The sequence below is a fragment of the Schistocerca serialis genome, chromosome 5, assembly GCF_023864345.2.
Source record: "Schistocerca serialis cubense isolate TAMUIC-IGC-003099 chromosome 5, iqSchSeri2.2, whole genome shotgun sequence".
In the NCBI taxonomy this organism is placed as follows: domain Eukaryota; kingdom Metazoa; phylum Arthropoda; class Insecta; order Orthoptera; family Acrididae; genus Schistocerca; species Schistocerca serialis.
Window position 1 is genome coordinate 647,033,983 of NC_064642.1, and position 13,847 is coordinate 647,047,829.

General features: G+C 41.6%; 1 protein-coding gene across 1 annotated transcript in view; it reads left to right on the top strand.

Moving 5' to 3' along the window:
* Positions 1-13,847, top strand: part of LOC126481362 (glutamate receptor 1-like) — a 1,387,178-nt gene that overhangs the window by 1,103,420 nt on the left and 269,911 nt on the right. Inside the window, exon 9 of the mRNA XM_050105062.1 lies at positions 10,384-10,491. Within this exon, the coding sequence (XP_049961019.1) occupies positions 10,384-10,491 (108 nt within the window). The remainder of the gene's footprint in view (positions 1-10,383; positions 10,492-13,847) is intronic.

The following is a 13,847-nucleotide window of genomic DNA, read 5'->3' on the forward strand; positions in this document are numbered from 1 at the left end:
CCGATACAAAAAAAAAGAAAGAGTGGTATATGAAAATCCAAATGCAAAGCCAAAGCGTCAGCATTGAACAAAGCAAAAACTCGCGAAAATTAACGAAATAAGGTACCTAAACGTCAGTCGACCTGGTCATGGTACTATAAAACCAAACCTCACTCATACATCTAACATCGGAGACCCAACCACAGCACTGTAGGTAAAACAAAACTCCCAGATACCACATTCAAAATCCAGTGCCATTACCAAACCTAACAAAACCAAAAAAATGCATGAGCTCCATTTTCATATAGAAGAAAACACAATTAGGCACATATGCACAGATACCATACATACTACAACACATACATACCAAACAAAGTCAGATCTAGCAATCTAGGTCTCGCAAAAACAATATAATAACGAAATTTTGCAACTAATTAGCGTAGAGCTCTTAAGGTTGGAACCCATCCGGATAGAAAACTATACATTGCTCGTCTGACAACGCCCCATATGTTGAACTCTGATTCGAGATGCAGCAAATTTGGTCAGTCTCATACTTTCTCCGCAAACCGAATAACTGTAGGAATTTAGTCGCGCTCAAAATGCCGCCCCCACTGCGACATTCGGGGATCTACTCGGGAACTTCGTAGTAAAATCCATAACTAACAAAGAAACGAAGGATAAATTTGAGCCTCCAGCCATAAACAACACATCGTTTTAATAATTCTAAACCGAAAACGAATCTGTTGCCCACAACTGCCAACATTAAAATAACTCGCTAATAAATCGCCATAAACTCTTCCAACATTATTAACACAAACATCATTCAAGGAGTTCCAGTATCACCGACACCACTCGCAAATAATTTTAAAACGTGGACAACATATACTAGAGGGTGCCACCACGTACTGCAATACGCTCTCTGCAGACACGGTACTTTTAAAATACGCGGCCGCGCGGTTAGAGGCGCCACGCGCGGATTGCACACCCCTCCCGCCGGAGGTTCGAGTCCTCCCTCGGGGATGGGTGTGTTTGTTGTTCTTAGTTTAAGTTAGTTTAAGTAGTGTGTAAGTCTAGGGACTGATAACCTCAGCAGTTTGGTCCCTTAGGAATTCACACACATTTGAACTTTTTTTTTAAAGGCGCTACAACACCGTCACGTCACACAGCGTTACACAATTAAGTGATAAGTGGAACCAAACAGGTCGTGTCGAACGCTGAAGTTGACCAAATAACACAACGAAGGCTTTTGCGGGCGGTACCTACTTCTGTTACGACTTTCGGACTCAGATTTCGTGGTCAATACACAAAGCTACTCGTATTTACTAAGGTTTCATCTCCGTCTGCGGGAAACAACTGCATCGTGTACTGGAGGGGCCCGAGTTTACAGGGGATTTACAAGCTGTATACTTAACTCCCATCCATACATGTAGATCACTCACGCCCGTATCTTAATCGCGTTAAGGTTTGAAATTTATATCTAAATCACACGTGGAGAGCAAACAGTCGAGTTTCTGTCATTACGGTCTATGTGCATTGGTAGTGTCAGTTACAGTTTTCTCATTTGGGCTTAAGTGCAGTAGCACAGTTAAACTAATTTCTTCTACATTCTGAAAATGGTATGATTATCATTTATGCATATGACTAGCTGAACCGGTACCAAACAGTTTCAAACACTGTATTGATATTACTTCCTTTTTACTAACGAAGTAATTTCAATCCTTCGGTGAACTTCTGTTTCTGTTGGACTGTGCGCTATATCGTTTAAAAGATGCCCATCATTTTTCGTCATTTAATATTAACTGAACATACTGCCGCTCCCTATTGTCTGATTACTGACTGAATCCGTAAATATATTTTCTTAAAATACGGGTCCACTTTTTTGTCATATACGAGGTGCGACAGTAAAGTACTGAGACTGATGTGAAAAAAAAAAATGTTACTTACCGTTTTAGTCAAGTTTAGTGTTGTCTCCTTCCAATTATTTCCCTTCTGATTGCACACACTTTTCCCAGCGCTTCTGCCATTGATGGTAACATTTCTGGAACTCATCTTCTGTAATATCGTCCAAGACCATCGTTACAGCTTTTTGGACATCTTGTGTTGTTTGAAAACGATGTTCCTTGACCGACGTTTTGACTCTTGGAAATAGAAAAAGTCGCACGGAGTGATATCTGGTGAACAAGGTGGCTGTGGTTAAAGTGAAATTTGTTTTGAGGCTAAAAATTGCTGTACTGACAGCAGTATGGGATGGCGCATTATCGTGATGCAGAATCCAATTATCAGCAATGTTGGCACGGATACGAAGAACTCTTTTACGAAGTCTTTCTAAAATTTCTTTGTATTAATATCGGTTAACTGTTTCTCCAGGAGGCACCCACTCTTTATGAACAATTCCCTTGGAATCAAAGAAGCACACAAGCATGCATTTCACTTTTGACTTTGACATGCGAGCTTTTTTTGGTCCAGGTTATCACTTTGGGCACCATTGCAAACTTTGACGTTTTGTCTCTGGATGGTACTGAAAAAAGCAACTTTCATCACCAGTGATAACACGGCTCAACAATTCTGGATTGATTTCCGTTTGCTCTAACAGATCTGCTGCCAAATTTTTCCGTATTTCTCGCTGTTGGGGAGTGAGATTTTTGGGGACCATTTTTGCACAAATCTTTCTCATACCAAGATGTTCAGTTATTACTAGACGAATCGTTTCTCAATTGGTGTTCAGTTCTTCCGAAATCATTTTCACGGATAATCTTCGATCAGATCGTACGAGTTCACCCACCCTGGCTAAGTTGACATGCATCCGTGAGGTTGATGGTCGTCACTGCGGTCTCCATCTTCAACATTCGTTCTGCCTTCACTAAACATTTTATGCCAACGAAAAACTTGAGCTCTTGACATAACCTCCTCTCCAAAAGCCTTCTGAAGCTTATCATAAGTTGTCGCGTTTTCACCCAATTTAACGCAAAAAGAAATGGAATACCATTGCGCAATATTATGCGGTTCCATTTCCGTGACGAGCGTCACAAACACGTGTTAACAAAAATGGCTCTGAGCACTATGGGACTCAACTGCTGTGGTCATCAGTCCCCTAGAACTTAGAACTACTTAAACCTAACTAACGTAAGGACATCACACACATCCATGCCCGAGGCAGGATTCGAACCTGCGACCGTAGCAGTCGCACGGTTCCGGACTGCGCGCCTAGAACCGCGAGACCACCGCGGCCGGCAAACACGTGTTAACGTATTACAGCACAACTCACGACTGAGCAGTTGCATCGATGTGCCGCTTGGACTAGAAGCAGCTTATAGACCAAGGTCAAAGATATTGTGCCTACGCAAGCCTGTGGAGTTACCACATCTTGCAAAGAAAATCACTGCCATTACTTCGGTGTCGCACCCCGTATCATGGGCTTCATGAAGCCATTCTACTTCTTACCTTGAGCAGCAAATGCATCTCTGTTTGCCAGTTCCAGTGAGTACAATGTCGTCTGACGAAAAAAAGAGAATTTGTTTGAATTTGGCCCAATGATTAACCTGTAATATACATCGCAGTCAGACTATAGCGACTTCAGCACGACTAATCAGGGAATGAATTTCACAAATCATCTGAAAATACGTTTCTCAAGGAGGTCAGCTATTGTCATTAATGGCTCTGAGAACTATGCGACTTAGCCCGCATCTCGTGGTCGTGCGGTAGCGTTCTCGCTTCCCACGCGCGGGTTCCCGGGTTCGATTCCCGGCGGGGTCAGGGATTTTCTCTGCCTCGTGATGGCTGGGTGTTGTGTGCTGTCCTTAGGTTAGTTAGGTTTAAGTAGTTCTAAGTTCTAGGGGACTGATGACCAAAGATGTTAAGTCCCATAGTGCTCAGAGCCAACTATGCGACTTAACTTCTGAGCTCATTAGTCACCTAGAACTTAGAACTAATTAAACCTAACTAACCTAAGGACATCACACACGTCCATGCCCGAGGCAGGATTCGAACCTGCGACCGTAGCGGTCGCTTATTGTCAATAATCACGGGACGCAGACAACAGTGGCGGAATGCTCGTGGGGAATAAAGCTATAAAGCTAACTTACTGTTCTCCATGAAAAAAGACATTTATTGAAAATGAAGTAACCTGTTCTCTGATTTTGGTAACCATTTAACAGGTCAAAATCATCTTAATATTAATGTTCGTTATGAGGAATAATTTCTTAATAAACTCTGGAACTCTATAGGTAATATTCTACCAACAAAATGACGTTTCATCGAATGTACATGACACCGTCACTTTTGTAAACTCATTAGAACTCAAACATGCGCTACTGCTGGGAAAAGGAAAAAACAGAAGCTAAATCCATCAGCCGAACGGAAACTAGGCATTCCTGCTAATCATGGGTGACTACCGTCGAACATTGCTTGTGACTACTTATTTTGCTCTAGAAAAACCGTAGAGCACCATGAAGCAACCCTAATATGTGTCGGTAAATAAAAACAAGTCACTCTTTCGAGGAAACTGAGCTGAAAACCGAAAAAGTTTACACAGGCAAAACTAAATCACGTAATTACCGTGATAGCTGTATCCAGCCGCTGCACAAATGCCTGCATTGTTAAACGAAACGTCTAACCAAAATCGTAACCAAAATCTTTAATCCTAAGTGCTCTCGAAAGCAGCACATGTTACCGCATGTAAGCCCACATCTAACTCCGAAAATTTTCTAAAACTCACTGACCCTACGACATGCAGCCTCATCCATGCGCTGTTGCCAGACAATCGTAAACAAACGATTTCGTGGTGCCAAGTGCCTTGTCCAACAGGGAGGAACCTAGGAAAGCCAATGGTTGTTGCTCAAGACAAGCAACAGATTACCGTACAAAATGCTCCGTGGAATTCTCCGCAGCTCGCGCGATAGCCTTCCCGACCAAACGCAAGACGTACTTTTTGAAAATAAGCGGCACAACTGGGGTTTTCAGCATGAAAACGCGAGAAGCCAGCTTTGAAAATTAATAGTTCAGACGATCTTCCCACGTTTCTACAAAGAAAACTAAGAAAGCTATACTGTTCTACGATCGGATATGCACTCTCAATTAATCACAAATTAATACGTTACGGATCTAACAGTGTATATGGGTCATATAAGATACTGATATGAAATAAAAGTAAATAAAATCAATGAAGTCGGTTACGAAGTTGGTTGCTAACTTAATCCTTGTCCCATGGATGGCCATACGATCTTCAAATTGCCAAAAAACTATCTTCTGAACATGGTGAAGCCACCTTAATCATGGCGAATAAGAACCTCACGAAAGGTGGATGAGACAGCCAACTTCACGGGAGTGGAAGACGAAATATCAGTTTCACATGAAACATATAGTTTTCTGAAAATTTCTCAGGCATATATGTGACTTGTTTTATTTTGCTTTTGTAAGCATTGACATACCCCATGAACCATGGACCTTGCCGTTGGTGGGGAGGCTTGTGTGCCTCAGCGATACAGATGGCCGTACCGTAGGTGCTACCACAACGGAGGGGTATCTGTAGAGAGGCCAGAGAAACGTGTGGTTCCTGAAGAGGGGCAGCAGCCTTTTCAGTAGTTGCAGGGGCAACAGTCTGGATGACTGACTGATCTGGGCTTCCAATACTAACCAAAACGGCCTTGCTGTGCTGGTATTGCGAACGGCTGAAAGCAAGGGGAACCTACAGCCGTAATTTTTCGCGAGGGCATGCAGCTTTACTGTATGGTTAAATGATGACGGCGTCCTCTTGGGTAAAATATTCCGGAGGTAAAATAGTCCCCCATTCGGATCTCCGGGAGGGGACTACTCATGAGGACGTCGTTATCAGGAGAAAGAAAACTGGCGTTCTGCGAATCGGAGCGTGGAATCTCAGATCCCTTAATCGGGCAGGTAGGTTAGAAAATTTAAAAAGGGAAATGGATAGGTTGAAGTTAGATATAGTGGGAATTAGTGAAGTTCCGTGGCAGGAGGCACACGACTTTTGGTCAGGTGAATACAGGGCTATACATACAAAATCAAATAGGGGTAATGCAGGAATAGGTTTAATAATGAATAAAAAATAAGAGTGCGGGTAAGCTATTACCAACAGCATAATGAACGCATTATTGTGGCCAAGATAGACATGAAGCCCATGCCTACTACAATAGTACATATTTATATGCCAACTAGCTCTGCAGATGATGAAGAAATTGATTAAATATATGATGAGATAAAAGAAATTATTCAAGTAGTGAAGGGAGACGAAAATTTAATAGTGATGGGTTACTGGAATTCGAGAGTAGGAAAAGGGAGAGAAGGAAACATAGTGGGTGAATATGGATTGGGGGAGAGAAATGAAAGAGGAAGCCGCCTGGTAGAATTTTGCACAGAGCATAACTTAATCATAGCTAACACTTGGTCAAGAATCATAAAAGAAGGTTGTATACATGGAAGAATCCTGGAGATACTAGAAGGTATCAGGTAGATTATATAATTGTAAGACAGAGATTTGGGAACCAGGTTTTAAATTGTAAGACATTTCCAGGGGCAGATGTGGACTATGACCACAATCTATTGGTTATGAACTGTACATTAAAACTGAAGAAACTGCAAAAAGATGGGAATTTAAGGAGATGGGACCTGGATAAACTGACTAAACCAGAGGTTGTACAGAGTTTTAGGGAGAGCATAAGGGGAAAATTGACAGGAATGGGGGAAAGAAGTACATTAGAAGAAGAATAGGTCGCTTCGAGGAATGAAATAGTGAAGGCAGCAGGGGATTAAGCAGGTAAAAAGACGAGGGCTAGGAGAAATCCTTGGCTAACAGAAGAGATACTGAATTTAATTGATGAAAGGAGAAAATACAAAAATGCAGTAAGTGAAGCAGGCAAAAAAGAATACAAACGTCTCAAAAATGAGATTGACACCAAGTGCAAAATGGCTAAGCAGGGATGGCTAGAGCACAGATGTAAGGATGTGGAGGCTTATCTCACTAGGGGTAAGATAGATACTGCCTACAGGAAAATTAAAGAGATCTTTGCAGAAAAGAGAGCCACTTGTTTGAATATCAAGAGCTCAAATGGAAACTCAGTTCTAAGCAAAGAAGAGAAAGCAGAAAGGTGGAAGGTGTATATAGAGGGTCTATACAAGGGCGATGTACTTGAGGACAATATTATGGAAATGGAAGAGGATGTAGATGAAGATGAAATGGGAGATACGATACTGCGTGAAGAGTTTGACAGAGCACTGAAAGACCTGAGTCGAAACAAGGCCCCGGCAGTAGACAACATTCCATTGGAACTACTGACGGCCTTGGGAGAGCCAGTCCTGACAAAACTCTACCATCTGGTGAGCAAGATGTATGAGACAGGCGAAATACCCTCAGACTCCAAGAAGAATATAATAATTCCAATTCCAAAGAAAGCAGGTGTTGACAGATGTGAAAATTACCGAACTATCAGTTTAATAAGTGACAGCTGCAAAATACTAACGCGAACTCTTTACAGACGAATGGAAAAACTGATAGAAGCCGACCTCGGCGAAGATCAGTTTGGATTCCGCAGAAATGTTGGAACACGTGAGGCAATACTGACCCTACGAGTTATTTTAGAATATAGATTAAGGAAAGGCAAACCTACATTTCTAGCATTTGTGGACTTCGAGAAAGCTTTTGACAATGTTGGCTGAAATACTCTCTTTCAAATTCTAAAGGTGGCAGGGGTAAAATACAGGGAGCGACAGGCTATTTACAATTTGTACAGAAACCAGATGGCAGTTATAAGAGTCGAGGGGCATGAAAGGGAAGCAGCGGTTGGGAAGGGAGTGAGACAGGGTTGTAGCCTGTCCCCGATGTTATTCAATCTGTATATTGAGAAAGCGGTAAAGGAAACAAAAGAAAAATTCGCAGTAGTTATTAAAGCCCATGGAGAAGAAATAAAGACGTTGAGGTTCGCCAATGACATTGTAATTCTGTCAGAGACGGCAAAGGACTTGGAAGAGCAGCTGAACGGAATGGACAGTGTCTTGAAAGGAGGATATAAGATGAACATCAACAAAAGCAAAACGAGGATAATGGAATGTAGTCGAATTAAGTCGGGTGATGCCGAGGGAATTAGATTAGGAAATGAGACACTTAAAGTAGTAAAGGAGTTTTGCTATTTGGTGAGCAAAATAACTGATGATGGTCGAAGTAGAGAGGATATAAACTGTAGACTGGCAATGGCAAGGAAAGCGTTTCTGAAGAAGAGCAATTTGTTAACATCAAGTCTAGATTTAAGTGCCAGGAAGTTGTTTCTGAAAGTATTTGTATGGAGTGCAGCCATGTATGGAAGTGAAACATGGACGATAAATAGTTTAGAGAAGAAGAGAATAAAAGCTTTCGAAATGTGGTGGTACAGAAGAATGCTGAAGATTATATGGGTAGATCAAATAACTAATGAGGAGGTACTGAATAGAATTGGGGAGAAAAGGAGTTTGTGGCACAACTTGACAAGAAGGAGGGACCGGTTGGTAGGACATGTTCTGAGGCATCAAGGAATCATAAATTTAGTATTGGAGGGCAGCGTGGAGGGTAAAAATCGTAGAGGGAGACCAAGAGATGAATACACTAAGCAGATTCAGAAGGATGTAGGTTGCAGTAAGTACTGGGAGATGAAGAAGCTTGCACAGGATAGAGTAGCATGGAGAGCTGCATCAAACCAGTCTCAGGACTGAAGACAAAAACAACAACAAGCATTGACATCCGTTCTGTCTATAATATCCTTTTTTTACACAAAATAAGCATTTATATTTTATAACTTTTCTTAATTCAGTACTTATGCCGGGTGGTTTTAATTAAAGTGCAGTTACTCACAGAGGTTCAGTGTCTATTGCGTTAATGGAAAACCGGTTTGCACTGAACTAAATGGTCTCAATTTTGGCCACTAGGTGCAAATTTGGCGCTGTGAATGCAAGAAGGTGTATAGAAATTTTTCCATGTGAAATGGATTAGTAACCTTTCGTCGGCAGGACAGGTCAAACAAGCAAGAGGGGCATAATGTTGATTTTATTATTAATCGCAGTTCACATATATTATTCAATATAAGCACCGGAGATGTCGACGAGATGTTGTACAGTAGCAGATCTACAGCTGGTAGCGAAAAGTGGAACTATTTTTTTCGATACAAATCTGTTTAGCATTAGCACATTAGCGTATCCACCAAGTTCCGCTGTCCTACGATAGTTACATTCTACACTGAACGTCCGTGAGTATCTGCACTTTAATTATAAGCACCCGGTACAAAACAATATCAAAATAAGAGGCATAGTACAGTGTATTAGAATACTTTGGTTAAAGAGAGAACTGTTGTAGTGAATGGAATAACAATTTTCCATCGTATTAAAATCTTCGTCTGTCATCGAATTTTAAGTGTCAGGACAAACATACTCGTATTTTAATTTGAAAAATATATGTTCACGAAAGTTTTTATTGTTAAAATAACTTTACCCGTGGACGAAACATGACTTGCTTTCACATATCTGTGGTTGAAACGAAACGCTGCACAAGACATCACCCTTGTAATAAAGTAACATTTACTGGCGGAATACTGCAGTATGCTAACGGCAGCCACCATAAGTCAACTGACTGAGTTGTTGGTTTCAATATAATAAAATGCGCAATCCATATCATCTACTACATAAGGCTGTAGACGGGGCACCAACATTCGTTACATTATGGCGAATACGTGATTAGCTCTGGCAGAGGACACCACACGCGATTAAAAGGATCAATCGTTACTGTTCAGATACAAAGTTAGTACCCATGTTTTATTTTATTTCAGTTCCTCTCCTTTTCTGTCAAAATCATTATGCTCGCATGTATAGAGTTTTAACAGATACTGATAAACACCATGATAATTTTAAACAGCAAAAAGAGCGAGTAAATCAGAATAGAATAAAACCTGTTGTTTAGGTTGATAGTTACAATGTTTGTATTTATACAGTGTCTACAGCTCCACATTACAGCTTTGATAAATATTATTAATCTAGATTGACGTCAGCCATTTGCGAGATAAAAACTTGTGGCGGACCAGACTCGAACCCGGATTTCCCGCTTATGCCGAGCGACTGCCTCAACAACTTCGGCTATCCGAGCACACCTCCAAGACCTACCCCAACTTCACAAATCACGGAGTCAACAACTCTTACCCTTGCGCATTTCGTTATTCCTCCACAGCGAGAGGCATATTTTATCGTCAGGCTATATAGTAGACGTCTTACTGCAAAAAAGTTCATAAGAGAGCTCTCCAATCCTTGAACTAGTCTATTCGTCGAGAATAACGCTTTCAAAATGCGCAGCAGCTTTCGAAGAGAGTCCAGAATTTGACATGTTATTGAACTAGAGGATGTGAGGAACTGGGAGTTGATAGTGGACATCTGTTTCAGGTGGAACTGGAGGGCCTGACAGGAGACATACGCTTCAACGACGACGGCCGCCGCCAGAACTACACGCTGCACGTCGTCGAGATGACGATCAACAGCGCCATGGTCAAGGTGAACACTCGACGGGCTCCCCGCGCGCCGTGCTGTGGGATGATTCTGTATACCGAGAAGCTCAAGAATACTTAAGTTGTAGAGATTAGCTGAAAAATAACGATCAGCAACTGATGCAGACGCTGCTATGTTCGCTGCTGGTCCAAAAGCTGCCCTAATTGAGTAATCGACATCTCATGTCTCGGGAGTTCGTACTATGTAGCAGATAACATTCGTTGTACGTAGTACAAAGTAGGAGAGTTGTTATATTCGTTGTAGAAACTACGGGTGTTCATCGACAAGCTGTGTTGAAAACATAGTTAATGAACATTTTACTTTTTTTGTTTTCAACGATGCACAGTACTCGTCCACAGAAAAAATACACTCTCCAGACGACAAAAACATCTTCCCTACAATGTCTCTAAAATAAAAGTCATTTTTTGGGCGGGAGGAGGGTGGGGGTGGGGGGGGGGGGGGGGGGGGGGGGGAGGCGGGCGGCACAGCAATCTTCTGACTTGTTTGATACGACCCGCCGCGAATTCCTCTCTTGTGCTATATTTACAGCTTCGAAGAACGCTTGCACGGCTGTATTACAATCTATGTCTTTCCCTACTTTTTTATCCTCTACAGCTCCCTCTAATAACATGGAAGTTACTACCTGATTTCTTACTGTATGTCCTACGAAGGGCGTTCAACAACTGATGCAACACTTTTTTATGTGAAAGCAGTTTGGATTTATTTGGAAAACAAATGCACCGTAACATTCACCACGCTTTTGGATACAATACCCTATTTTTCAACATAATCTCCGTTTCAGTATGAGGGCCTCGCGCCACTTTACTAGAGGGTCCGTCTACCCGCATCGTACCTCTCTGTGTGTGCTGTAATAACCTCCCCATCATCCAAGAACTGCTTCCAGTGGAGTGCATCCCTCGTTGTTCCAAACATACGAAAGTCGGAAGGTGCTACATCCGGGCTGTAGGGTTTTGTGACGATGTTCGGCAAATAATTGTCACGATCATCCTCGTAACACGCAAGTAATTCCGCACAGATGGTCCTTCGTTGCTCTTTGTGGTCTTCAATTAGACGGCGAGAAACATAGCGGGCACATACCTCTGAATACCCCATCTGTTGGACGAGTGTTTCAACACTACCAACAGAGACATCCAGTTGAGAAGCGAAGAGTTTGATTGAAACTCAGTGACAACTCTCTGCTTGGAACGCTCGTATGTTGCAGAAGTCATTATTTAGGCTACTTAGAGCGCCATCACCTATCTGGGCTAAAGAAGGAATATTCCACGATGTCCCACAACGAATCCCGCATTTTTTCTAACGAAATTCGCCGAGAAAAAAAGTTCTGCATTACTTATTGAACGCCCCTCATATGTCCTGTTCCTTCATCTTGAAATTATTTTCCATATATTCCTTACCTCGCGGATTCTACGGAAAACTCCATTTCTCATCTTTTCAGTGCCATTTTCAACGTCGTTCTGTAGCACCAAACCAGAGCCGGTTCGATTATCTTCTTTTCTGGTTTTCCCTCAGTCCATGATTCACTGCCATAAATGGTGTGGTCCCAACATACATTCTCTGATATTTCATTTTCAAATTAATGTCGGTGTTTGATACTAGTATACCAACAGACTCCTCTCTTTCGGGAAATGTCGGTGTTAGTCTGCTTTCTACGTCCCCCTTGCTTCTTCCGTAGTGTGTCAGATGTGGAAAACAGTGTCCTATAAACGTATGACCGGAGAAAAAACCTTGCTGAGATATAGACTACAAGGTTCCGTTAGCATTACATTGTTACACCCATTGTGCATCAACCACGGATCCACGGATGCTACCGTGCTATTTTTTGTCAGCACTCTGTATAACACAGGTCGTGCATGCTGAATAGAAAACAGAAAACGTTATGAGACGCAGACTCACGGAGAGTGTGGATCAGAAATTATTAAGAAGTGGAATTTCTAAGATTCTACAGACGTGGCTTCTTAAGTGTGAGCACCCGCGTTGTCACGACACAAGATAACTGTCTCTTGAGCTCCTGTCCTGATCGCATCTGCGTCGTGTCATTATATATAAGGTCCTAAAGGGAAGTGTAGAAACAGCTTATGTAGCATACTTATTTAAATTAAAGTAGTTTTTCTGTGAGCAATGCACAGTGTGGTAATATACCAACATAGGTCATCCAATCTCATTGTTTCCCTACCATTACTCCTTCTATCTGTATCCATTCATATCGCGCGCTTAGCGTTAGCTTCACGCGACTGACTTCTACTACGACACAATATTAACAGACCAGTTTTCAGAAACGGGACATGTCAGATTTACAGTGCTCGTAAGGAAAAGTTTCAGTACGTAAACGATATTGAGGAAAGGTGTAGAGATTCCACGAACTTCCACGACCTTCTAGCTGTGCCGCAACCCACTTCATATAATGAAATAGTTTCATTACTGAACGAGAAGTGCATTTGCCTATTTTATGTTTCGTGAGAAGCCAATTACTTTAACAAACTCTTTACAAGCCTCTACATGTGCCATCAATTTGAAAGCGAGAACAAAATCTTAGGAAGGATCGCTCTTTCCAACAGCTACACCACTTTACAATATTTTCAGTACCTCGTAGAAATTCTCTCGTTCTACTCATGTAGCCCCATTACTGTTTCAAAAATCGAAGACAACGTAAGCCACGGATTACCTTTCTACAAAGTAATCTCGGTATTTACTTCACGCTCAGGAGTATTATAATCGTATATAAGAATCGTTTTACTTCAAGGCAGGTTTGAATAGGTTATTCATTGGTTATAAAACTCTAGAGCCTCTTTACCTTCATATAAAGCCAAATTTATATTCCTAGAAACAAAGTTTTTTTTTTTTTTTTTTTTTTTTTTTTTTAATGGACCTTAACTACTACCCAAGTTATCTGCCCCTACCTTATTCTATTGGCTTGCACATAAATGTGAACAGATATTCAGCCGATACACTTGCGTTAAACAGGTATTGGTGAGTAAGACGTCTCAGGATCCTGCATGAGGTATTTCTTCACGTATACCTTAACGCTTCCGCAGAAACATGTTGAGAACCCCAGTAACATTCCTAAGGGATCACACAGGCCGGTCAATAACAGCACCATCTTCTTTAAACGTTTCTGATTTCCTTAGTCGACGCGATGAATGCCAAATGAAACGTTCATTATTCAGAAATAGAGCGCAAGAGTTTCTTTTCTATATACCTTGCATCTGCTAAATATTCTCCTAGTGAATCTAAAAATACTCGTTAAATATGTCTCTGGCTCATCCGTCCTCCGAAGGCATTTCACTGTAATGATTTCGGACTAACATTCTGGTCACACCTTAAAGGGACCATTTGTTTACGGA